The 25,947-nt window shown below is 61.5% G+C and overlaps 2 protein-coding genes across 2 annotated transcripts in view; both read right to left on the minus strand.

The window, feature by feature from the left end:
* Nucleotides 1-3,633: 3,633 nt before the first annotated feature.
* On the minus strand, nucleotides 3,634-15,751 carry EPPK1 (epiplakin 1). The gene is made up of 3 exons (XM_052665197.1): nucleotides 15,680-15,751; nucleotides 9,660-13,270; nucleotides 3,634-8,705 (listed from the first exon to the last, which is right to left on the minus strand). The coding sequence occupies exons 2-3, from the start codon at nucleotides 13,227-13,229 to the stop codon at nucleotides 4,479-4,481; spliced, it is 7,797 nt and encodes a 2,598-aa protein (XP_052521157.1). The 5' UTR covers nucleotides 13,230-13,270; nucleotides 15,680-15,751; the 3' UTR covers nucleotides 3,634-4,478.
* A 4,840-nt stretch (nucleotides 15,752-20,591) lies between these two features.
* Nucleotides 20,592-25,947, minus strand: part of LOC128071931 (microtubule-actin cross-linking factor 1, isoforms 6/7-like) — a 32,223-nt gene continuing 26,867 nt past the window's right edge. The window contains exons 11-14 of the mRNA XM_052665144.1: nucleotides 21,711-21,828; nucleotides 21,432-21,616; nucleotides 21,245-21,365; nucleotides 20,592-21,167 (exon numbers count right to left, since the gene is read on the minus strand). Coding sequence (XP_052521104.1) covers nucleotides 21,121-21,167; nucleotides 21,245-21,365; nucleotides 21,432-21,616; nucleotides 21,711-21,828 — 471 coding nt within the window. The 3' untranslated portion in view covers nucleotides 20,592-21,120. The remainder of the gene's footprint in view (nucleotides 21,168-21,244; nucleotides 21,366-21,431; nucleotides 21,617-21,710; nucleotides 21,829-25,947) is intronic.

Raw genomic sequence — 25,947 nt, forward strand, 5'->3', positions numbered from 1 at the left:
ATGGAGGGCCGGGCACAGAGAGTGGTGGTGAATGGAGTCAAATCCAGCTGGCGACCGGTTGTGAGCGGTGTTCCCCAGGGGTCGGTGCTGGGCCTGTGCTCTGCAATATCTCTATTGATGACCTCGATGAGGGCATCGAGTGCAGCCTCAGTAAATTCGCAGATGGCACCAAATGGGCTGGAAGTGTGGATCTGCCTGGGGGTAGCGAGGCCCTACAGAGGGATCTGGACGGGCTGGAGAGCTGGGCTGAAGCCAATAGGATGAGTTTCAACAAGGCCAAATGCCGGGTCCTGCACTTGGGCTGCAACAACCCCAGGCGACGCTGCAGGCTTGGGGCGGTGTGGCTGGAGGACGGCGTAGAGGAAATGGAGCTGGGGGTATTGATGGATGCTGGGCTGAACAGGAGCCAGCAGTGTGCCCAGGTGGCCAGGAAGGGCAAGGGCAGCCTGGCCTGCATCAGAAATGGCCAGCAGGAGCAGGGAGGGGAGCATCCATCCCCTGTGCTCAGCTCTGTGAGGCCGCACCTCGAGGGCTGTGTCCAGTTTTGGGCCCCTCACTGCAAGAAAGACATGGAGGGCCTGGAACGTGTTGAAAGGAGGGCAATGAAATGGTGAGGGGTCTGGAGCACAGGGCTGTTGAGGAGAGGCTGAAGGAGCTGGGAATGTTCAGGGTGAGAAGAGGAGCTGAGGGCAGAGCTCACTGCTCTCTATGGCTGCTGAAGGGAGGCTGCAGGGAGCTGGGGGGCGGCCTCTGCTCTCGTGCCATCAGTGATGGGAGCAGAGGGAACGGCTTCAAGCTGCGGCAGGGGAGATTCAGGCTGGACATGAGGAAGAATGAGGTGTCAGAAAGGTGGGCAGCACTGCAATGGATGCCCAGGGAGGTGGGGGAGGTGCCGAGCCTGGGGGTGTTGAAGGCAAGGCTGGGTGCTGTGCTGAGGGACGTGGTTCAGTGGGAGCTGTTGGGAATAGGTGAGCGGTTGGACTGGGTGATCTTTTAGGTCTTTTCCAACCTTGGTGATTCTATGATTCTATGATTCTTACCAGTGAGGCTTGTCTCAGCCTCCAACACAGTCAGTTCTTGAGAGCTCCCGGTCACTCCAGAAATATGGATTGATTCTGTCCCTTGGTGACTCGAGGGCATCAGAGTGCAGTCAGTAATTCTATGTCTATGTATACAGCCATGTGCGTGTGATGCATTTTGATCATTTTTTGTTTGTTTGTATATACGTATCTCTATTTTAAGCGTGACGTAACGATGTAGAATAAGGGGTGCGATGTCACGGTTCCATGTTTTTATGGTTCCAGCATTCCACATCCAAACATCATGCAGTGTACGGGGCATTCAAGTGTCCCTGCAGTAGGAAGGTTCTCAGTAAATAATTCTGCTTTGCACTCATTTATTTTCCAGTAGTGAGCACAGAGTCCAGAAAGCAACCATGGGTGTTCCTGGGCCAGATATGTCCCTGGGCCTCACTAAATCATCTGTAGTGAGAGACTGAGAGGCTCAATGATGGAGGGAAGGGGGACAAGGGGAGGGGTGAGAAGTGCAGATGGCCGCAGTGATGGTACCACTGCATGGCTTTGCATGAAACAGGGTTGAGGCTCTGGTGCAAGGTCCCATCCAAGCACCTTTCTCCTTGATGAGCCAAACAAAACCAACTGAGCTGCTCTCAGCTGTCATTCTCAGGCACTGTTTCTCATTTCTGCTCCCTCCTAAAGAATGGCTGGTCATGAAGTTCATCATTTCTTTCCTATTTTGCAGCTGCTGTCGCTGCTCATCAAAGTTTTGCGGTCTGCCAGAGTGAAAGAAAGGTGATGGATCTTTTGCAAGGAGAGGGAATAAAAAGTCTCCAACCCATAAATAAATAGTGAAGGAAGTATAAAAGACAAAGCTTTCTCAAAGCAATGGCCTGCAGCTAAGTATTTTCCGTCACCTCTACTGACCAGACAGGTTATCCGGAGTCGTCCCAGCCCTAGAGATGACATTTAACATGACATGTACATGAGATGTATCAGTTAGGTCACTGTGCTAAAGCAAAATCACCACCCCTTCTTCCTCCTGCCCCCTGCATCCCTCAGGGAATACAAAAGTTCAGGGTCTTTAAAGTTGAATTCCCCGCACAAGAGTTCAGCACCTTTCAACCTTTTCAGACCTATTACAGGAAGAAAACCGGGTGGAAGGAGTGCAGAGAGGGAGGAGTGGGGTCAGGGGTTATTTTATGGACAGGTTTAGAAGTCTGAGAGAAAAAGAGACTTGTTGCATTGGTCAGAAAGGAAGTAAATGTCACTAGATTGGTTCACGACAAGGCAGAGTGCAGGCTCCTTCTAAAAGCCTTATAAATGCACCTTTAATTCTACAGTAATCCCTGAATAATTAAGAGATAAAGCCGACAGAGAGGGCTGTATCACCACAGGATACCAGCACAGTGGTTTAAAATTAAAAGCAAAGAGTTTAGGAAGAAAAAAAAATAATGCAGAGTGATCTGTCAGTCACAGTTGAGTCATATCAACAGATTCACATTTGCAGACATGCTCAGGGGTCATATGGGTGCTGGTCTGGCACGGAATGACAACTTGGGATGGGGAGGTGCTAGCTGGATTTCAAACAAACTCACATGCACTATTTGATCAGTCACTCTGACCAGAGCCCAGAGCAGGACGATTAACCACCCATGAGTTTCAGTTCTCCATTCTAAATCCTTTGGTATTCATATTTCCACCCTGTTGCTTTCTTTCCCCTTACATTTTTACAAGCTTCACTCATTTCAGAGGAAAGTAACAAAACAGTCAGTGTTTGGGTATGGTCCTGCAGGGGACACAGTATTCCAGATGTGACCTCAGCAGGGCAGAGTAGAGGGGGAGGATCACCTCCCTCAACCTGCTGGCCATGCTCTTTTTAATGCACTCCAGGGTCCCATTGGCCTTCTTAGCCATAAGAGCACACTACTAGCTCCACTAGGACACCCAGATCCTTCTCTGCAGAGCTAATTCCCAGCAGCTCAGCCACTAATCATGCACCCATCATTACTTTGTCCACTATACCTGACCTGGACAGGCTCGAGAGGTGCACCCATGCCAACCTCATGGAGTTCAACAAGGCCAAGAGCAAGGCACTGCACCTGAGCTAGGGCAATCCCAAGCCCGTCCCCACCATGCCCGCTCATGCGATCATGTGTTCAGAGTCATTAAGGTTGAATAAGAGCTCCAAGATCACCAAGTCCCACCCAAGCCGTCCCCACTGCGCCGCTGTTCCTGCGCGCCACATCTGCTCACCCCTGGGACGCCCCCAGGGATGGGAGTCCCGCACGTCCCTGCTGCTCCGCTGAGGTTTGTGGCTGATCTCCACATCTCACCTCCTGCCAGCTCTAAAGACAGCAGTGAAAACTCGCTTTTCCAGACCGTGTTAATTACGAACATCCACAGGCAATGCATCTGAGGCTTGTAAGTTTCCTTTTATTAAGCAGGAGCGGAGTTATTCAGCTCAGTTATTCAGCCCAGCGCCGTGCGGCACGGCGGTCCCAGGGCCGTCTGCGATGTGGGAGCGCAAACATGGGCTGCACCCGGAGGAGGACAGCTGAGGGAAACACAGGGGATTGCAGAGCTGAGAAAGGAGGGAAGGAAGCAGCGGGGGAAGGAAGCAGCGGGGGCACGGCTCCCTCCTGCAGCTCCCTGCTGCTCGCTGCTCCCAGCACAGCCCCGGCCAGCAGTCCGGCACGGCACCCGCTGCTGTGTCCCATCACCCGTGAGGATCTCATGGAAAAACTCTATGGGGGCTCTCTATAGAACAAGAGAACTGGAGGGAGGGGAAGCACCCTCGGGGAGGGGGATGCTATGAGAGTAAGTACCGAGTGACTGCAGCGCACGAAGCAGTGAGAGACCAACCAGCACTCGGCTGAGAGCAAGCGGCCCAGGGACCCCTGGGGAAGCAGGCTGGGGCAGTGAGAGCAAGCTCAGCAAGCCCTCCAGGAGCAGCCAGTGTAAGCAGGGTGCTGTGCCTGCATGTAAGCTTTGGATGTGCGAGCCTAAAACCGTGTCAGTGCCGTGGAGATCGGTGCAAACATGTTCAGTGCGTAAAGAACATGCATGAGAAGGGAAACAGAAATTCCGTTCTCACGTCAGCGAATACTGCAGGAGATTTTGTCCATATAAGAAGAAAGCATACAATATATTGCACATAAATGAGCGGAGATAAGCTGGGCTGATTCATGAATTCCAGGAAGGTAATAAAAGAAACAGGATTAGACGCTATAACGTAATGCATCACTGAGTCACTTCAAAACCATATTTCATGCGTGAGTACGGTGACAAAATGAAAGCGAAGAAGGAAATAATGAAAGTGCTCGAAGGAGAATAAGAAAAACAAGGCAAGTCGGTGAGAAAAGAAAGGGAGGCAAAAGTGCGAGAGGCAAAACAAGTCGGAACAGACTGAAAATTGTTCACCAAGGAAATAACAGAGAAAAAAAAAGACAATAATTATAATTACTTAGCAAAAATCTTAAGGAAATACAGCCCCGTGTCCGGGTCGGGCACGCAGCGGCGCAGGAGCTGCATGTAGGTGAGGTTCTCGTGCGTGTTGGGGTCGAAGAAGCCCTTGGTGTCGTCGCTGGGGTCGGACAGGACGCGGCTCATCTCGTGGTCAAAGTAGCCGCGCTGGAAGGCGGCTTGGACGGGCAGGCGGTGGCTGTGCACGGGGTCGATGATGCCGCCGGTGGCGATCTGGGCCTCCAGCAGGCGCACGCCGTGCTCCCTGACGATCAGCCCCTTCTGCATGGCCTGGAAGAGGGAGATCTGGGCGCCGCTGTAGGGGTCGGTGTAGCCCGTGACGGCCCTCTCGGCCGACAGCAGCTTCTCGTGCAGCTCGCTGCCCACCAGCCCGGAGGAGACGGCCTCGTCCACGGAGAGCTTCTGGTTCTTTACTGGGTCGACGAGGAAGCCGGTGGCAGCCTGCGCCTCCAGCAGCACCAGGGCCGTGCCCTGCCTCAGGATGCCCTTGCACATGGCCTGGTAGATGCTCATCTTGTCCGTCTTGGCGGGGTCGGCCTTGGAGGGCACCAGCACGCCGGCGATGCAGCCCGTGCCGTCCAGGTAGCGCTTGACGGAGGCCATCTGCGTCACCTGCTCCACCGTCTTGGAGCCCTGGACCAGGTCGGCCAGCGTGTCCTTGTCGATGATGCCCGAGTCCAGCAGGTCCGAGGCGCTCACCTGCCGCCTGAGGCCGCGGAACGTCACCGTGCTGCTCCGCTCCACCGCCTCCTGGACCAGGAGGGCGAGCAGCCCGGCCAGCTGCTCCAGCGTCAGGCTGCCGGCGCGGGCCTTCCCCAGCAGCTCGCGCCTCTTGGCCTCGGAGACGTACTTGGAGAAGAGGAGCTCCCACAGGGACACCTTCCTGCCGTGGAAGTCGCCGCCCGACACCTCGACGCTGCGCGACGACAGGGCCTGCTCCAGCTCCAGCTCCAGCTCCAGCTCCAGCTCCGTGTCTGCGTCCGTGTCCTTGTGGCGCTCGCCGTCCTGCTGGGAGCTGCTGCCATCGCCGTTGTGGGCTGGAGGCAGGACCTCCTGGCCGGAGGCGGCACGGCCCCGTCCCGCGGCCCCGGTGACGGCGGCGCTGAGAAGGGCGGTCATGTCGGAGATGCTCAGCGTGCCCGCCTTGTAGTCGCGCAGGAGGTCCTGGCGCCGGCGGTCGGGGACGTAGCGAGAGAAGAGGAGCTCCCAGAGGGTGACGCTCTGGCCCTGGAAGAGCCCCGCGCTGACGCTGGTGCGGGCGGTCTGCAGGGCTCTGCGGGCGTCCTCGCTCAGCTGGTAGAGCGCCGAGCCCTTGTCCATCAGCTGCAGCATGAGCAGCCCCGTGTCCGGGTCGGGCACGCAGCGGCGCAGGAGCTGCATGTAGGTGAGGTTCTCGTGCGTGTTGGGGTCGAAGAAGCCCTTGGTGTCGTCGCTGGGGTCGGACAGGACGCGGCTCATCTCGTGGTCAAAGTAGCCGCGCTGGAAGGCGGCTTGGACGGGCAGGCGGTGGCTGTGCACGGGGTCGATGATGCCGCCGGTGGCGATCTGGGCCTCCAGCAGGCGCACGCCGTGCTCCCTGACGATCAGCTCCTTCTGCATGGCCTGGAAGAGGGACATCTTCTGTCCCGTGCACGGGTGGCTGTATCCCGTGACCGCCTTTTCGGCACAGACCAGTTTCTTCTGCAGCTCGCTGCCCACCAGCCCGGAGGAGACGGCCTCGTCCACGGAGAGCTTCTGGTTCTTTACTGGGTCGACGATGAAGCCGGTGGCAGCCTGCGCCTCCAGCAGCACGAGTGCTGTCCCCGGCCTCAGGATGCCCTTCCACATGGCCTGGTAGATGCTCATCTTCTCCATCTTGGCGGGGTCGGCCTTGGAGGGCACCAGCACGCCGGCGATGCAGCCCGTTCCCTCGAGGTATCGTCTCACATCCTCCTTCTTTGCTATTTCTTCTGCCGTCTCTTTTCCTTCCTTGAGTTTTCGCATGGTTTCCTCTGTTATTATCTGTGCGCTGAGAAGCTCTGACGCTGTGATTTGTTGTCTGATGCCTTGGAACCAAACGTCGCTTCTGTGTTGCTCTTTCTCCCTGATGATGTTTAATATTACGTCGATGATTCTCTGCACGATGTGGTGGGATTCCTCTTTGTATTTTTTCACGAGTTCTCTTCTTTTCTCTTCTGTGATGTACTCGGAGCACAGCAGTTCCCACAGCGACAATTCACTGCCTTTGTATTTCCCGACAGACACCTCCACCCTTGTTGCCATCAGCGCTTTCTTTGTACGCTCGTCGATGTAGAAATAGTCCTCCTCTTTCTCCAGGAGCGGCAGCAGGTACAGCCCTGTGTCTGTGTCTCTGGAGCACCGTTTCAGGAGCTGACTGTAGCTGCTTTTCCCGCGGATGTTTGGGTCTATAAACCCTTTGCTGCCGTGGTCGGGATCAGAAAGCAGGAGGAACGTGTCCCCGTCCAGGTGGCCGCGCCGGTAGGCCACCTCCACAGGCAGGCGGTGGCTGTGCACGGGGTCGACGATCCCACCAGTGGCCATCTGGGCCTCCAGCAGGCGCACGCCGTGCTCCTTGGCTGCTACCTTACTCCTCATGGCCTGGAAGAGGGAGATCTTAGCGCCTACCTGGGGATCCGTGTATCCTGTCACTGCTCTCTCTGCAGACAGCAGCTTCTCGTGCAGCTCGCTGCCCACCAGCCCGGAGGAGACGGCCTCGTCCACGGAGAGCTTCTGGTTCTTTACTGGGTCGATGATGAAGCCGGTGGCAGCCTGCGCCTCCAGCAGCCCCAGCGCACACTGCTCGGAGAGGAGCCCCTTCTCCATTGCCTGGTAGATGCTCATCCTCTCTTTCCTTGATGGCAGGAGCACGCCGGCGATGCTCCCGGTGCCATCCAGGTACCTTCTGACTGCGTCCCGCTTGGTGAGGCTGTCAAGCGTCAGGCTCCCATCCTGCAGCTGCTCCAGAGTCCCCTTGTCAATTATCTCCGAGTTGAACAGCTCTGACACCGACACCTCGCCCCGCAGTCCTTTAACCTTGAGGGCTTCTCCTTTTTGCTCTGTATCCTCAATTACTTTGAGGATGAGAGCTGCAAGGTCTTCCAGAGTAAGAGCCTTGCCTTTGTATTGCTTTAATAGTTCTTTCCTTTTCTGCTCCGAGATATAGTGAGAGTAGAGGATGTCCCAGACGGACACCGTTTGGCCCTTGAATCTTCCAACTCTCACTTGAAGAGGCTTTGACTGCAGAACCTGTCTCGTCAGCTCATCGACGTAGAAGTATTTCCCCCCTTCCTGCACAACCTGCAGCATGTACAACCCCGTCTCTGCGTCCTGAACGCACCTCTCCAGGAGCTGCATGTAGGTGAGGTTCTCGTGCGTGTTGGGGTCGAAGAAGCCCTTGGTGTCGTCGCTGGGGTCGGACAGGACGCGGTTCATCTCCTCGTTGAAGTACCCGCGCCTGTAGGCCACCTCCACGGGGATGCGGTGGCTGTGCACGGGGTCGATGATGCCGCCGGTGGCGATCTGGGCCTCCAGCAGGCGCACGCCGTGGCTCTTCACGATCAGCCCTTGGTTCATGGCTTCGAAGAGGGACATGGGTGCTTTTGTGTAGGGGTCAACGTAGCCCGTCACAGCTCTTTCTGCAGAGAGCAGCTTTTCATAAACCTCCACGCCGACGAGTCCGGCCTCCAGCGCCTCCTCCACGGAGAATTTCTTGTTTTTCTCCGGGTCGATGATGAAGCCGGTGGCGGCCTGCGCCTCCAGCAGCACCAGCGCCGTGCCCGGCCTCAGGATGCCCTTCCTCATGGCCTGGTAGATGCTCATCTTCTCGTTGCTCGGCTGGATGAGGACCCCCGCTATGAAATTGCTGCCCTCCAGGTAAATGCGGACAGAGTCCATTTTGGTGACTTCTTGGACCGTTTTCTTGCCCTGGTTGAGCTCATCGAGGGTTTTTTTGTCTATCAGCTGGGACCGGAAGAGATCACCGGCGGACACCTTTTTCCGCAGACCTTTGAAGGCAAACTTCCTGCCTTGTGCCTCGGTCTCTGCGATAATGGTGGTGACAGTCGTTACGATTTCTCGCAGTGCTTCGGCGTTCTCGTCTTTGTATTTCTGCACCAGCTCTCTCCTTTGGCCGTCTGTGATGTACTCAGAGTTGAGGAGGTCCCAGACGGACACCGTCTGCCCTTTGAAGCGCCCTACGTTGACGCAGACGGTCACGGATTTCAGCACGTCCACGGTTTGGTCGTCCACGCAGAACATTGCATTTTTGGACAGAGGAAGGAGCCAGAGACCCGTCTCAGCCTCATAAACGCACCGGTCCTTCAGCTGCTGGTAGGTCACGTTTTCCTTCGCGTTCGGGTCAAAGAAGACCTGGGTGCTGTCGTTCAGCCGCGCGAGGCTTTGGTTCAAGTCCTCGTCGAAGAAGCCGTACCTGTACGCAGCCTGGAGTGGGAGGTGATGGTGGTGGATGGGATCGATGACCCCTCCGGCGGCCAGCTGGGCCTCCAGCAAAGGCAGAGCATCAGCCATGGGAACGAGCTCCTTCCGGACCGCCTGGCACAGGGAGATGGGGCTCCCGGTGTAGGGGTCTGTGTAGCCCACCACCGCCCTCTCCGCACGGAGCAGCGCCTCGGTGAGCTCTTTGCCAACGACGCCGGCCCGCACAGCGTCCCTCACGCTGAGCCTGTGGCTGGTGGCGGGGTCGGTGAGGTACCCGGTGGCCGCCTGAGCTTCCAGCAGCTTCAGGGCAACCCCGGGCAGGAGGAGGTTATTCTTCATGGCGTCGTAAAAGCTCATTTTCTGTTTGGATTCCTCTAGGATCACCCCAGCGATGCTGCCCGTGCCCTGCAGGTACCTCTTCACGTCGCCCACTTCAGCCACCTCCTCAGGAGTTCGGATGCCCTGAGCCAGCTCTTCAAACATCTTCTCCGTGAGGATGCCGGCCTCCAGCAGCCGGACGGCAGGGACGCTGCCCTGCAGACCCCCCAGCACGATGTGGGTGCGGGCTTTCATTTCCATCTCCCCCACCAGCCCAAGCACCAGCGCAATCAGCTGCTGCAGCGACGTTTCCTTTGCACGGAACCTCTCCACGAAGCTCCTCCGCTGCTCTTCGGTGAAGTACCCGGAGTGGATGAGGGCCCACAGGGAGACTCCTTTCTCCTTCACCACGGTTTCCTGGAAGAGCTGTTGGATTTGCTCATCCGTGTAGGCAGGAGCGGCCGTCTGCCGCAGAGGCAGCAGGTGGAAGCCAGACTCCTCGTCCTTCTGGCAACGCTGGATGAGCTCGGCGTAGCTCACGTTCTCCTTGCTGTCTGGGAGGCAGAAGGCTCTGTTGCTGTCGCTGGGCTCGGAAAGGGCTCTGCTTGTGTCCTCATCCAGGCACCCGCGCTTCTGGGCGGCCTCGATGGGGACGTGGTGGCCACACGCGGGGTCGATGATGCCTCCGGTCGCCATCTGCACCTCCATCAGCTGCATGGCCTGCTTGTCCGCAATCAGACCCTTCTTCATGGCCTGGAAGAGGGGAATCTTCCTGCCCGTGAAGGGGTCTTTGTAGCCCGACACTGCCCCTTCTGCTTGCTGCAGCTTCTCGTGCACCTCCGGCCCGATGACGCCCTCCTTGACGGCCTCGTCCACACGGAGCTTCTGGTTGTTCACGGGGTCGATGATGAAGCCCGTGGCAGCCTGCGCCTCCAGGAGCGGTAGGGCCACTCCGGGTACCACGATGTTCTGTTTCATGGCCTCGTAGATGCTCATCCTCTGGTTTGAGGGCTGGAGCACGATGCCTCCGATGCTGCCGGAGCCGTAGAGGTACTTCCTGACCGAGTCCATGCGCAGGACTTCCTCGGGGCTGACGGACCCCTCCAGCACCTCCTCCAGCAGGGTCCTGTCAATGATGCCCGTCTCCATCAGGTGGTACGCGCTGACGCTGCCCCTCAGGGCCGGGAACTTGATGGGGGCCCACTTCTTCATCTCCTCCTCCAGCATGGCCCGGATCTGCTCCAGGCTGAGCTTCTTCAGCCGGTAGTGGTTGAAGATCTCGCGGCGCCGCCCCTCGCTGAAATACTCGGAGGTCAGCAGCTCCCACACAGAGACCTTCTCTCCTCGCAGACGCCCGAAGCGGACGGGCATCCAGGAGCTGCAGAACAGCTCACGCGTGGCAGCATCCACAAACTGCCGCCTCTTGCTGTTCAGGGGGAGCAGGCAGAGACCGCTGCCCGGCTCCGTCACGCACTTCTCCTTCAGCTGCAGGTAGGTGAGGTTCTCCTCCGTGTTGGGGTCGAAGAAGCCCTTGGTGTCGTCGCTGGGGTCGGACAGGATGACGGTCATCTTCTTGTCCAGGTAGCCGCGCCTGTAGGCCACCTCCACGGGGATGCGGTGGCTGTGCACGGGGTCGATGATGCCGCCGGTGGCGATCTGGGCCTCCAGCAGGCGCACGCCGTGCTCCCTGACGATCAGCTCCTTCTGCATGGCCTGGAAGAGCGAGATCTTGTCCCCCGAGCAGGGGTCTCGGTACCCGGTGACACATTTCTCTGCTGACAGCAGCTTGTCGTAGACGTCGGGGCCGATGACGTTTGCCCTTAAGGCCTCGTCCACAGAGTAACGTTTGTTGGCCGCCGGGTCAATGACGAAGCCGGTGGCAGCCTGAGCCTCCAGGAGGATCAGCGACGTCCCTGGCCTCAGGAGCCCCTTCCTCTTGGCCTGGTAGATGCTGATCTTCTCCTGGGATTCGGGAAGCAGCAGCCCAGCAATGCTCCCGGTCCCTTCCAGGTACTTCCTGACCGTGTCCATGCCCACTACTTCCTTGGCTGACGTTTCCCCCTCCTTCAGCTTCTTGAACAGATCCCGGTTGATGATCTCGGAGCTCAGGAGCTGGTCGGCCGTCACGCGTCCCCTCAGCCCTTCAAAGGTGATGTTGGCTGCAGAAGCCATTTCCTCAACGGCGGCACGGACGGCCTCGGCCATCTCCCGCATGGAGAGCGCTCCCTCCAGGTGCTGCCGGGTGAGGGCGGCTCTTTGCTCGCTCTGGATGTAGTCAGAGAAAAGGAGCTTCCAGAGAGACACCGACTTTCCTTTGAACTTGCCTACGGCGACGGGCACCTTTGTGTTCTCCAGAGCCGTTTGGGCGCCGCGGTCGAGGAAGAGTCGCGTTCCTTGGCTTCCGTCACCGAGCGGCAGCAGCAGGAGCCCGGTGCTGGGGTCGGTGACGCAGTGCGCCAGCAGCTCTGCGTAGCTCAGCTTCTCCTGGGAGCCGGGGTGGAAGAACCCTTTGGATTCCTCGGTGGGATTGGCGAGGAGCTGCAGGGTGCTCTCATCCAGGTACCCCCAGCGGCACGCGGTCTCGGCGGGGACACGGAGGTGCCGGCCCGGAGCGATGACACCGCCGGTGGCCATCTGAGCTTCCAGGAGGTGGAGGCCGTGGTCCCTGGGGACGAAGCCCTTGCTCACGGCTTGGAACAGGGACAGCATCTCCCCGGTGTGGGGGTCCCTGTAGCCGCTGATGGACCTCTCTGCTGAAGACAGTTTCTCATGCAGCTCGGGGCCGACGAGGCCGCTCCTGACGGCCTCATCCACGGAGAAGCTCCTGTTCTGGATGGGGTCGATCAGGCTGCCGGTGGAGGCTTGCACCTGCAGCAGCGCCAGCGCAGCGCCGGGCAGCAGGAGGTGCTCCTGCAGTGCCTGGTAGAGGCTCCTCCGCTCCCCGGAGGGCAGAACCACGCCGGCCACGCTCCTTGTGCCGCGCAGGAACCGCTGCACCGCGTCGTCCTCTGCCACCTCCCCGGCTGACACCTTCCCCTCCTGCAGAGCCCTGAGCGCGTCGGGGCTGATGATGCCGGCGTCCCGCAGCTCCGTGCCGCTCACTCGCCCTCCCAGCCCCGCGAATGTGAGCTGCAGGGGCAGCAGGAGGAGCCCCGAGGCCGGATCCACCACGCATCGCCCCCTGAGCTCCGCGTAGCTGACCCTCTCCATGCTGTTGGGGTCGAGGAACCCTTTGCTCTCCTCGCTGCCGTCACACAGGAGCTGCCCCGTCTCCTCATCCAGGAGCCCCTTCTCGCAGGCAGCCTCTGCCCGGAGCCGCCCGCCCGTGGCCAAGTCGATGAGGCCCCCGGTTGCCAGCTGGGCCTCCAGCAGCCGCAGGCCCTGCTCCCTCCCGAGCAGCTCCTTCTGCAGCGCCTGGAACAGAGGGATCTGCTCCTCCGTGTAGGGGTCCGTGAAGCCAACGGCTGCTCTCTCGGCAGCCAGCAGCCTCTCCTTCAGCTCCAGCCCCACCAGCCCCCTCTGCACGGCCTCTGCCACGGCCACGTGTGACTTCTGCCCCACATCAGCAATGCCACCCGTGGCCGCCTGCGCCTCGAGGAGAAGCAGCGCCGGCTCCAGGCTCAGCAGGTGCTCTCTGGTGGCATCATAAAAGCTCATCGGCTTCTTCATAGCCTCCACGTACACCCCGGCGATGCCGCCAGCCCTGCCGCTGCTGTGCACTGCCGCCGCATCCCTGCCAGCTGCCTCCAAGGGTGATCCGCCAGGATGCATCGCTGCCGCATCCCTGCTGACTGCACCAACAGGATGCATCGGTGCCGCATCCCTGCCAGCTGCTGCCTTCTGCTTACCCGGCAGAGCATCCCGGCACTTTGCTCCCGGCTCGTCCCTGTGCTCACTGTGACCGTTCATCGCCGCCCCGTTCACTGCTGCCCCATTCACCACCGCCCCGTTCAGCACTGCCTCGCTCGCCATCCTCCTGCTCCCTTCGCGCCGCGTCCCCTTCACACAACCTGCTGAGAGGGGAGAGAATGGGGAAAATCAGTGAGAAATCCGCCTTTCTATGCTTTGCAAGCTACACGTGGGGAAGAAGAAATGTATCTCATGGGCAGTGGGGGTGAGCAGCCACAGGCTGCCCAGAGAGGCTGTGATGCCCCGTCCATCCCTGGAGGTGTTCAGGTTGGATGGGGCCCTGGGCAGCCTGGGCTGCTGTGAAACGGGGAGGTTGGTGGCCCTGCTGTTGGTGGGGGGTTGGAGCTTCGTGATCCTTGAGGTCCCTTCCAACCCAACCGTTCTGTGATGCTATGATTCGCTGTGTGTCTCCCCTGTGCCCGCTGCAGGCACACCTCTGCTGCTCCCTGAGCTGCAGCGCCGGCTCCGTGCGGGATGCGCAAGGATGTGACGCTGTGCAGGGAGCTCAGGGCTGCACCCGAGGGCACCGGGGTGAGGTGGGCAAAGCCCCAGGAAGGCATGGAGAAGCGAGTGAATGCTGCAGACCCTTGTGGAGGAGTGGGAACTGCTGGCCTCAGGTGTGTTCGGAGAGCTGCTGGCTGCGCAGGGGCTGCCAAAGCAACAGGAGGCAGCCGAGCGCTGCGCCGTGCAAACCGGAGGGAACGGCTTCGAACTGACGGAGGGGAGAACGGGAGCAGATCGGGGGAGGAATCCCTTCCCCGGAGCCACCCCTGGAGGTGCCTGGGGCTGTGGATGAGGCTCTGAGCTGGCGGGGGTCACCCAGCGCCCCGCAGGGCTGAGGCTGAGCTCCGGGGGGCTCCTTTCCAACCCAGCGTGATCCTGAAGGGCGCTTCCAACCCGACCGTCGCACGGCTCCGCGTCCCACGGCTCCGTGGGGGGCTGTGCGGAGCGGCGGGGCCTCAAGACGGCTCCTCAGAGCCACCCGGGCTGGGAGCAGCCCCGCAGCAGCGGAACGGCGATGCGGGGCACCGAACGCTGCGCCGCTGCGGCTGCACCGAGGTGAGGACTGGGTGCGGGTCCCACCCTCGGCTCACAGCCCTGCCCGGCGCCAGCAGAGCAAACATCGGCAGTGCGGGCGGTGCAGCTGTGGGCACGCAGACTCGGCGAGCCCCGCGTGCAACCTGAGCAAAGCGGGCACCGGGGGGGGGAGGCCCGCACGGCCCGAGCCCATCCTGCAGGTCCCCGGGCACGGAAACCGTCTCTGATTCTCTGATTTTCTGCTTCCGTAGCTCCAAACCTTCAGCCCGGAGCGGGGCAGCGCTCAGGTTTGACACAAAGCCTCCGCGGGGGCTGCGGGAAAGGAGACTCGCAGCTCAGCTGCCCTGTGAGGCACAGGGAGGAGGCAGTGGGGTGGGGAAGGGAGGGGAGGGGGCACGAGGAGGAGGTGGGGGGTGGGGGGGGAGGGGGCTGCTCCCTTTCATTGCACGGCGTCAGCCCCACGGAAACTGTGAGTAAGGTGAGCTGTGAGCAGGGCAGCTCCTGGCTGCGCTCCAGGTGCTCCTCAGCACTGCACTGCACTGCACAGCCTTGCACAGCACTGCACAGCGCAGCACGGCACAGCACTGCTCAGCCCTGCACAGCACAGCACAGCCTTGCACAGCACTGCACAGCACTGCACAGCACTGCACAACCTGGCGACGGTGTGCACCGCACTGTGCATTGCTTTGGGCATTACTTTGGGCATTGTTCCGTGCATTGCTCCATGCATTGCCCCATGCATCGCTCTTTGCATTGCTCCGGGATTTGCTCCACTCATTGCTCCATGCGCTGCTCCGCTCATTGCTCCTCTCGCTGCTCGATGCGTTGCTCCAGGCATTGCTCCACACGCTGCTCCTCGCTCTGCTCCACACGCAGCACCACCCCGGTGCTACGAGCTGCACACCCGCACCCACCCCCCCCCCCCCCCCCCCAGGCACCCCCGGCTCCGTGCGCAGCCCTCCCAGCCCTCCCAACCCTCCCCGCTGCGGTCGCTGCGGCGCTCGGTCCCGCACGGCCACGCGTTCTGCGGGACCCCGGAGCGGCAGGTGGGAGGGAAGAGGGACCGGGATCGTCCGAGTGCGGGGGGCGCCGCTTCGGGGACGGAACGGCGGAGCTGCGGGTGGGGAGCGGGGCTGGGCGCCGCGGAGCTCCGGGAGTCGGGGCTGATGCGGGGCGTCCCAGGAGGGCGAGAATTGGGGCGGGGGGGGCCGCCGAGTGAGCGGAGGACGCACGGAGCCCCCCCGTCTCGCTGCCCCGCGGCGCCGACCGCCGTCGGTTCGGCTGCGCGGTGCGGGGTTCGCTCCGTCCCCACGCGGGACCCCCCCCGCTTCCCCCTCCCCGCGCCGCCGCCCCGCGTCCGCCGCCTCCGTCCTCAGCCCGGTGCGGGCGGAGCCGCATTCCTGGCGTTCCTGGCTTCGCTCCCGCGGCCCCCGCTCAGCCCCGCCGCCGCCTCTCGCCGTTCCATCCCCGCATACCTGCCCGCGGCGCTCGCGTTTCGGGTGCGCCCTGCAGGTGCCCGCGGTCCCGAAGCCTCCGCCGCGTTTTCGTGCCCGGGACCGGGGCGAGTTTAATACCTTGCCCTTCCCCGCCTCCGCGGATGACGCAGCCGGCCCAACCCCGCACCTTCGGCACGAGGGCGGCACTCCCCAAACCCCCTCCTCGGTCCCCCCCCACTTCCCCAAACGCATCGGGGTCCGGCCGCGGCTCAGCGCCGCCCCGCGACCTTCGGGAGGACCGGCAGGGGGTCGGAGGGGAGCCCTGAAAGCCCGACGTGAGCCCAACCCCGAGCGCCCAACCGTTCACTTCACCCCGACCCCGACCCTAATCCTGACCCTAAACCCACAGCTAACCCCGACCCCGACCCTGACCCTAAACCAAACCTCAATCCTGAACCCAAACCCAAGCCCGACCCTAAATCCTAAATCCCCAACCCTGACCGCAACCCTGACCCCCAACGGTAAACTTAATCCCAACCCCAACCTCCACCCCGACCCCAACTGAACCCCAACCCCAATCCTGAGCCTAATCCCAACCCTAACCCCAAAACCCTAAATCCAACCCTAACCCCAACCCACACCTGACCCCAATGACAACCCAACACTAAAACCAACTTCAACTCCCAACTTAACCCTGGCCCCTAAGCACAACTGAGCCCCAACCCCAATCCTAACCCCAACCCCAGCCCTGATCCCAACCCCAGCCCCAACCCCAACCCTAAACCTGACCACCAACCCCATCCCCAACCCCAACACCAATCCTAACCCCAAACCCATCTCCAACCCTAAACCCAAACCTAACCCTGACCCCAACCCTAACACTAACCTCATCCCCAACCCCAATCCTGACCAGCAACCCCAAACCCAACCCCAATCTTAATTCCAATCCTAATCCCCAGCCCCAACCCTAACCCGGACCACCAACCCCATCCCCAACCCCAAAACCAACCCCATCCCAACCTGAATTCCAATCCTAACCTCCAACCCCAACCCTAAATCTGACCACCAATCCCATCCCCAACACCAATCCTAACCCCAAACCCAAACCCATCTCCAACCCTAAACCCAAACCTAACCCTGACCCCAACCCTAACACTAACCTCATCCTCAACCCCAACCCTGACCAGCAACCCCAAACCCAACCCAACCCCAACCTGAATTCCAATCCTAACCCCAACCCTAACCCTGACCACCACCCCATCCCCAACCCCAACACCAATCCTAACCCCAAACCCAAACCCATCTCCAACCCTAAACCCAAACCTAACCCTAAACCGGACCACCAACCCCATCCCCAACCCCAAACCCAATCCCAACCCCAATCTCAAGTCCAATCCTAACCCCCAACCCTAACCCTGACCACCAACCCCATCCCCAACCCCAAACCCAACCCAACCCCAATCTTAACTCCAATCCTAACCCCAACTGAACCCCAACCCTAACCCAGACCACCAACCCCAAACCCAACCCCAATCCCAACCCCAACCTTAACTCCAATCCTAACCCCCAACCCCAACCCTAACCCAGACCACCAACCCCACCTCCAACCCCAACCCCAAACCCAACCCCATGCCCAACCCCAACCTTAATTCCAATTCTAACCCCCAACCCCAAAACCAACCCTGACCCCCAACCCCTGACCCCAACCCTAACACTAACCTCATCCCCAACCCCAACCCTGACCAGCAGCCCCATCTCCAACCCCAACCTTAACTCCAATCCTAACCCCCAACCCCAAAACCAACCCTGACCACCAACCCCTGACCCCAACCCAAATCCCACCCCCATTTCTGGATTGTGCTGCCTGTGGTGGAGCTGATGGTGGGTTCTGTCCCCCCCCCCCCCCCCCCCCCCCATCCCTGCAGCTCTCCCCCCACCCCAGAAGCTCCGCAGCCCCACATCCCTGCATGGCCCCCCTCTCCCCCCCCCCCCCCCCCAGCTCTGCAGCTCCCACTCTGTGCCGAATCCTCTCTCCCTGCCCCCCCTCCCCCCCCCCCCCGAGGCCGAGCAGCGTTAAGGAGGGACCCCATCCGCAGCGCCGTGCCCCCAGCCCGGCCCCCGGCTGTTTCCCCACCCGGAGGTGCCCCAAACACCGGGGACCCCCCCCCCCCCCCAGCCGGGCCGCGTCCGCACCCTGAGCCGCCGCTTCGCCTCTGGGCGGCGCTGCGGACGCTTCGGGGGCCGCCGGGCGATGCGGGTCGCCGTGCGGGGAGACTGGGGGGGGGGGGGGGGGGGGGGGATGGGGGGAGGGGATGGAGCGGGGGGGAAGAGCTGCGTTTGGGCGCAATGTTTGTGGTGCGTGGGAGCTGTGTTGTCTGGAGGGATGCCCGTATCCAGGCGCGGGTGAAGCCCGGGGGGTGGCACCGAGTGGCGCAACGTGGAATGGCAGGGCTTGGCACTGCGCGGCACTGCATGGCATTGTATGGCATTGTATGGCATTGCATGGCACTGCATGGCATGGGGTGGCATTGCATGGCATGGTGTGGCATTGCATGGCATTGCATGGCACTGCATGGCATTGTATGGCATTGCATGGCATGGTGTGGCATTGCATGGCACTGCATGGTGTGACGTGGCACTGCATGGCATGGTGGGGCGTTGTGTGGCATTGTGTGGCACTGCATGGCACAGCGTGGCATTGCATGGCACTGCATGGCATTGCATGGCATTGTATGGCATTGCATGGCATGGTGTGGCATTGCATGGCATTGCATGGCATGGTGTGGCACTGCATGGCATGGTGTGGCATTGGATGGCATTGCATGGCACTGCATGGCATGGCGTGGCATTGCATGGCACTGAGTGGCATTGCATGGCACTGCATGGCATGGTGTGGCGTTGCATGGCATTGCATGGCATGGTGTGGCACTGCATGGCATGGTGTGGCGTTGCATGGCATTGTGTGGCACTGCATAGCATGGCGTGGCATTGGATGGCGTTGCATGGCACTGCATGGCATGGTGTGGCGCTGCATGGCATTGTGTGGCACTGCATAGCATGGCGTGGCATTGCACGGCACTGCATGGCATGGCGTGGCATTGTATGGCACAGCACAGCACGGCATGGCAGAGCATTGCATGGCATGCCATTGTGCAGCAAGGCATGGTGCAAGCCCGGAACAGCATAGCAGTGCACCGTGCTGCACGGCACGGCACAGCTTGGCCCTTTGCTGCACAGCACAGCACGGCACGGCACGGCACGGCACGGCACGGCACGGCACGGCACTGTGCAGCACGGCACGGCACGGCACGGCACGGCACGGCACGGCACGGCACGGCACGGCAGACGGGGCCCGACTGCAGTGCGCTGGGACACGGGGTTGCTCTGCCCCGCTGAGCCGCTGCCTCCGCCCCACGGGCAGCCCGAAGGGGGGGGTTTGGAAGGGGGCAGAGCGGTGGGGGTCACGCGCGCACTTGGGGGGCACGGAGCGGCGCGGGGACCCCCGGGTTTTGCGTCCCGGTTTCGGGCGGTGCGGGGCGGGTTCCGTTTCCAGGGCGCAGGAATGCGCTGCGCAATGGGAACCGACGGCCGCAGCCCACGCCGGGCGTGGTGGGCGCTGCGCCCCAAAGGGAGCGGGGAGCTCTGGACCCCCCCCCCCCCATTCCCTCCCCCCGCTGCGGCACCGGCGCTTCTCGGTGCCGTCCGACGAGGAGCGATGAGAGCGGAAGCGGCTTAAGGGAACGACGGAGATGCGATGGGGTCGGGAACGAAGGGGCCGGGGGGGGAACGGAGCCACCCCAGAGCCGGCGGGTTGGGATGGGATGGGATGAGATGGGATGGGATGGGATGGGATGGGGTGGGGTGGGATGGGGTGGGATGGGATGGGATGGGATGGGGTGGGATGGGATGGGGTGGGATTGGGTGGGATGGGGTGGGATGGGGTGGGATGGGGTGGGATGGGGTGGGATGGGATGGGATGGGATGGGATGGGATGGGGTGGGATGGAATGGGATGGGGTGGGATGGGATGGGATGGGATGGGATGGGATGGGATGGGATGGGATGGGATGGGATGGGATGGGATGGGGTGGGGTGGGATGGGGTGGGATGGGATGGGATGGGATGGGATGGGATGGGATGGGGTGGGATGGGATGGGATGGGGTGGGATGGGGTGGGATGGGATGGGATGGGATGGGATGGGATGGGGTGGGGTGGGATGGGGTGGGATGGGATGGGATGGGATGGAATGGGGTGAGATGGGATGGGATGGGATGGGATGGGGTGGGATGGGGTGGGATGGGATGGGATGAGATGGGATGGGGTGGGGTGGGATGGGGTGGGATGGGATGGGGTGGGGTGGGGTGGGATGAGATGAGATGGGATGGGATGGGATGGGATGGGGTGGGATGGGATGGGATGGGATGGGATGAGATGGGATGGGGTGGGGTGGGATGGGGTGGGATGGGATGGGATGGGATGGGATGAGATGGGATGGGGTGAGATGGGATGGGATGGGATGGGATTGGGATGCAAGTGGGATTGGGATGGGATGGGATGGGATGGGATGGGATTGGGATGCAAATGGGATTGGGATGGGATGGGATGGGATTGGGATGGGATGGGATGGGATGGGATTGGGATGCAAATGGGATTGGGATGGGATGGGATGGGGATGGGATTGGAACGGGATGATGGCACGGCCCGTCCCAACACTGCAGTGCGGGCGTTGGCTGCAGCTCCCGCTCAGCCCCCAGCCGGCACAGCAGGAATGGCAGCGCCGCGTTCCTGCCTGAGGAGTTGACGCGGCGCAGCGCCCAGCGGTGCTCGGTGCCAACTGTGGCCGGCGCCGCGTCTGTGCCGGTGGCACCGGGTTGGCGGCGAGCCCAGCAGCAAACACAGACAGACAGACAGACAGACAGACAGACGGCACGGCACGGCACGCCCTTGGATGCGTATAGAAAAAGACCTCTACTCTTTATTGTGACTGTGGGGCTGCGCCCCGCCGGGGTTACATTCAGCTCTACTGCTGTCCGGTTAGCGGGGAGCGGTGAACATGCGGGGACCCCCAGGCCGGGGGGGTGGGCAGCTGAGTGCCGAGGGGTCGGGGATAGCACCAGAACCGGGGCTCCGAGCCCGAGAGGGGACCCAGCGCCCACCGGCAGCGGATGGACGGAACCGCCCTCGGCCGAAGCCCAACGTGTCCTGGGGGTCCCAGCGGAGCGCGGCGCTGCGGCGGCACCGGGATGGGGGCACCGGGATCCGGGGGAGCTCCGCTGCCGCGGAGGGGGGGTCGTGGGGTCGCACACGCGCGGGCGGATCCGGACGAACAGCGCGGCCCTCACCGAGGGGCTCCCCCGCTTTGGGGGTCGCACCGGCGCGGCGCCGGAGGGTCCCGCGGCGTCACCGTTCTCCGGCTCCGGGACGGGCGGCTGCCGGGGTTACGGTCCTGAGTGGGGGCGGCCGAAGGCGGGCGGCGGGGGTCAGCGGCACGGGCTGCGGCGCTCCGGGGGCGACCCGTCGGGCGGCTCTGCAAGGAGCGACGGGGATGAGCGGAGCCCTCCGGCGGAGCGGCCCCCAAACCTCCCCCCGCCCCGCGGCGCTCACCCGGGGGGGCCGCGTCGGGGCTCTCCTCGGCCGCGGAGAAGCGCAGCTCCGCGCCGTCGGGCGGCAGCGATCCGCGGGAGCGCGGGCAGCGGTCACCGGAACGCGTCCTTCGTTGCACCGACTGCGGGACGGAGAAGGTCGGCGTCGGGTTGGGGATGCGGGGGGTGCGGGGCGATCCCGGCCGTACCTTCCTGGCCAGGGGGCTGCTGGGGGCCGAGGCGCTGCTGTAGAGGCTGAGGCTGGAATTGGAGCGGCTGGGGGAAAGCGCTTTGGAGGAGGGGGCCGATTGGATCCCCGAGCATTTGGCGGCGGCCCCGAAGGCGTCGGGGCTCAGATACTTCTCGTTGATCTTCACGTTGGTCCGGCCCTTCACTGCGGGCGAGAGGCGGTGGGGAGGGGGGTCGGGGGGTCCCGGCTGCGGAGAGCCGGGGGAGAGGGGGGAGGTGCGGTACCCTGCGGCGCCCACCTCGGCACGGATCGTTCTTCACCAGGAATTCATCCAGCGCGATCCAACCGCCCCCGACGCGCACCATCAGGGTGCTGCGCAGGATGCGAACCATCCGCAGCTGCTGCGATTCCCCGAACTGCGGGGACGGCCGCGTCAGCGCCGCGGGCACCTCGGGGTGCACACGGGTCTGCGTGCCCAAAAGCACCCGGCACCGGGATGGATGGCAGCGCCGGGCTGCCCAGCGCCAGGGATGGAGACGTCGGGGTGTCCAGCAGCGGGGATGGTGATGTCAGGGTGCCCAATACGAGGGATGGTGATGTCAGGGTGCCCAGCAATGGGGATGGTGATGTCAGGGTGCCCAGCAATGGGGATGGTGATGTCAGGGTGCCCAGCACTGGGGATGGTGATGTCAGGGTGCCCAGCATTGGGGATGGGGATGTCAGGGTGCCCAGCAGTGGGGATGGTGATGTCAGGGTGCCCAGCAGTGGGGATGGGGATGTCAGGGTGCCCAGCATTGGGGATGGGGATGTCAGGGTGCCCAGCATTGGGGATGGGGATGTCAGGGTGCCCAGCAGTGGGGATGGAAATGTCAGGGTGCCCAGCAATGGGGATGGGGATGTCAGGGTGCCCAGCAGTGGGGATGGGGATGTCAGGGTGCCCAGCATTGGGGATGGGGATGTCAGGGTGCCCAGCAGTGGGGATGGGGATGTCAGGGTGCCCAGCAGTGGGGATGGTGATGTCAGGGTGCCCAGCATTGGGGATGGGGATGTCAGGGTGCCCAGCACTGGGGATGGTGATGTCAGGGTGCCCAGCACTGGGGATGGTGATGTCAGGGTGCCCAGCAGTGGGGATGGTGATGTCAGGGTGCCCAGTTATGGGGATGGTGATGTCAGGGTGCCCAATACCAGGGATGGTGATGTCAGGGTGCCCAGCAGTGGGGATGGGGATGTCAGGGTGCCCAGTAATGGGGATGGTGATGTCAGGGTGTCCAGCAGTGGGGATGGGGATGTCAGGGTGCCCAGCAGTGGGGATGGTGATGTCAGGGTGCCCAGCAATGGGGATGGTGATGTCAGGGTGCCCAGCAGTGGGGATGGTGATGTCAGGGTGCCCAGCAGTGGGGATGGTGATGTCAGGGTGCCCAGCAGTGGGGATGGTGATGTCAGGGTGCCCAGTTATGGGGATGGTGATGTCAGGGTGCCCAGCAGTGGGGATGGTGATGTCAGGGTGTCCAGCAGTGGGGATGGTGATGTCAGGGTGCCCAGTAATGGGGATGGTGATGTCAGGGTGCCCAGCAGTGGGGATGGGGATGTCAGGGTGCCCAGCAGTGGGGATGGTGATGTCAGGGTGCCCAGTTATGGGGATGGTGATGTCAGGGTGCCCAGCAGTGGGGATGGTGATGTCAGGGTGTCCAGCAGTGGGGATGGTGATGTCAGGGTGCCCAGTTATGGGGATGGTGATGTCAGGGTGCCCAGTAATGGGGATGGTGATGTCAGGGTGCCCAGTAATGGGGATGGTGATGTCAGGGTGCCCAGCAGTGGGGATGGTGATGTCAGGGTGTCCAGCAGTGGGGATGGTGATGTCAGGGTGCCCAGCAGTGGGGATGGTGATGTCAGGGTGCCCAGCAGTGGGGATGGTGATGTCAGGGTGCCCAGCAGTGGGGATGGTGATGTCAGGGTGCCCAGCAGTGGGGATGGTGATGTCAGGGTGCCCAGCAGTGGGGATGGTGATGTCAGGGTGCCAGCAGTGGGGATGGTGATGTCAGGGTGCCCAGCAATGGGGATGGTGATGTCAGGGTGCCCAGCAGTGGGGATGGTGATGTCAGGGTGCCCAGTTATGGGGATGGTGATGTCAGGGTGCCCAGTAATGGGGATGGTGATGTCAGGGTGTCCAGCAGTGGGGATGGTGATGTCAGGGTGCCCAGCATTGGGGATGGTGATGTCAGGGTGCCCAGTTATGGGGATGGTGATGTCAGGGTGCCCAGCAGTGGGGATGGTGATGTCAGGGTGCCCAGCAGTGGGGATGGGGATGTCAGGGTGCCCAGCATTGGGGATGGTGATGTCAGGGTGCCCAGTTATGGGGATGGTGATGTCAGGGTGTCCAGCAGTGGGGATGGGGATGTCAGGGTGCCCAGTTATGGGGATGGTGATGTCAGGGTGCCCAGTTATGGGGATGGGGATGTCAGGGTGCCCAGTAATGGGGATGGTGATGTCAGGGTGCCCAGCAGTGGGGATGGGGATGTCAGGGTGCCCAGCAGTGGGGATGGTGATGTCAGGGTGCCCAGTTATGGGGATGGTGATGTCAGGGTGCCCAGCATTGGGGATGGGGATGTCAGGGTGCCCAGTAATGGGGATGGTGATGTCAGGGTGCCCAGCATTGGGGATGGGGATGTCAGGGTGCCCAGTAATGGGGATGGTGATGTCAGGGTGCCCAGCAGTGGGGATGGTGATGTCAGGGTGTCCAGCAGTGGGGATGGGGATGTCAGGGTGCCCAGCAGTGGGGATGGTGATGTCAGGGTGCCCAGCATTGGGGATGGGGATGTCAGGGTGCCCAGCATTGGGGATGGGGATGTCAGGGTGCCCAGTAATGGGGATGGGGATGTCAGGGTGCCCAGCACTGGGGATGGGGATGTCAGGGTGCCCAGCAGTGGGGATGGTGATGTCAGGGTGCCCAGTAATGGGGATGGTGATGTCAGGGTGCCCAGTAATGGGGATGGGGATGTCAGGGTGCCCAGCAGTGGGGATGGTGATGTCAGGGTGCCCAGCATTGGGGATGGGGATGTCAGGGTGCCCAGCAGTGGGGATGGTGATGTCAGGGTGCCCAGTAATGGGGATGGGGATGTCAGGGTGCCCAGCAGTGGGGATGGTGATGTCAGGGTGCCCAATACGAGGGATGGTGATGTCAGGGTGCCCAGCAGTGGGGATGGTGATGTCAGGGTGCCCAGCATTGGGGATGGGGATGTCAGGGTGCCCAGTAATGGGGATGGGGATGTCAGGGTGCCCAGCAGTGGGGATGGGGATGTCAGGGTGCCCAGCAGTGGGGATGGGGATGTCAGGGAGCCCAGCAGTGGGGATGGTGATGTCAGGGTGCCCAGTAATGGGGATGGTGATGTCAGGGTGCCCAGCAGTGGGGATGGTGATGTCGGGGTGCCCAGTGGTGCCCATTATGGAGGATTTTGGTCTCCCAGTGCCCATCACTGAGGGTTTGGGTCTCCCAGCGTCCATTAGTGGGGATTTTGGTCTCCCATTACCCATCAGTGAGGATTTTGGTGCACGGTGCTCATTAGTGGGGATTTCAGTGTCCAGTGCCCATTATTGGGGTTTTGGTGCCCATGATGAGGATTTTGGTGCCCATGATGGGGATTTTGGTGCCCATTATGGGGGTTTGGTGCCCATGATGAGGATTTTGCTGCCCATTATGGGGATTTTGGTGCCCATGATGAGGATTTTGGTGCCCATGATGGGGGTTTGGTGCCCATTATGGGGGTTTTGGTGCCCATGATGAGGATTTTGGTGCCCATTATTGGGGTTTTGGTGCCCATGATGAGGATTTTGGTGCCCATTATTGGGGTTTTGGTGCCCATTTTGGGGGTTTTGGTGCCCATGATGGGGGTTTTGGTGCCCATTTTGGGGGTTTTGGTGCCCATGATGGGGGTTTTGGTGCCCATGATGGGGGTTTTGGTGCCCACTATGGGGGTTTTGGTGCCCATGATGAGGATTTTGGTGCCCATGATGAGGATTTTGGTGCCCATTATGGGGGTTTGGTGCCCATTATGGGGGTTTTGGTGCCCATGATGTGGATTTGGGTGCCCATGATGGGGGTTTTGGTGCCCATGATGGGGTTTTAGTGCCCATTATGAGGATTTTGGTGCCCATTATTGGGATTTTGGTGCCCATGATGAGGATTTGGGTGCCCATGATGGGGCTTTTGGTGCCCATGATGAGGATTTGGGTGCCCATGATGGGGGTTTTGGTGCCCATTATGGGGGTTTGGTGCCCATGATGAGGATTTTGGTGCCCATTATGGGGATTTTGGTGCCCATTATTGGGGTTTTGGTGCCCATTATTGGGATTTTGGTGCCCATGATGAGGATTTTGGTGCCCATGATGGGGGTTTTGGTGCCCATGATGAGGATTTGGGTGCCCATGATGGGGCTTTTGGTGCCCATGATGAGGATTTTGGTGGCCATTATGGGGGTTTTGGTGCCCATGATGGGGGTTTTGGTGCCCATGATGAGGATTTTGGTGCCCATTATTGG

The sequence above is a fragment of the Tympanuchus pallidicinctus genome, unplaced genomic scaffold (genome assembly GCF_026119805.1).
Source record: "Tympanuchus pallidicinctus isolate F22 unplaced genomic scaffold, pur_lepc_1.0 scaffold62, whole genome shotgun sequence".
NCBI lineage: Eukaryota > Metazoa > Chordata > Aves > Galliformes > Phasianidae > Tympanuchus > Tympanuchus pallidicinctus.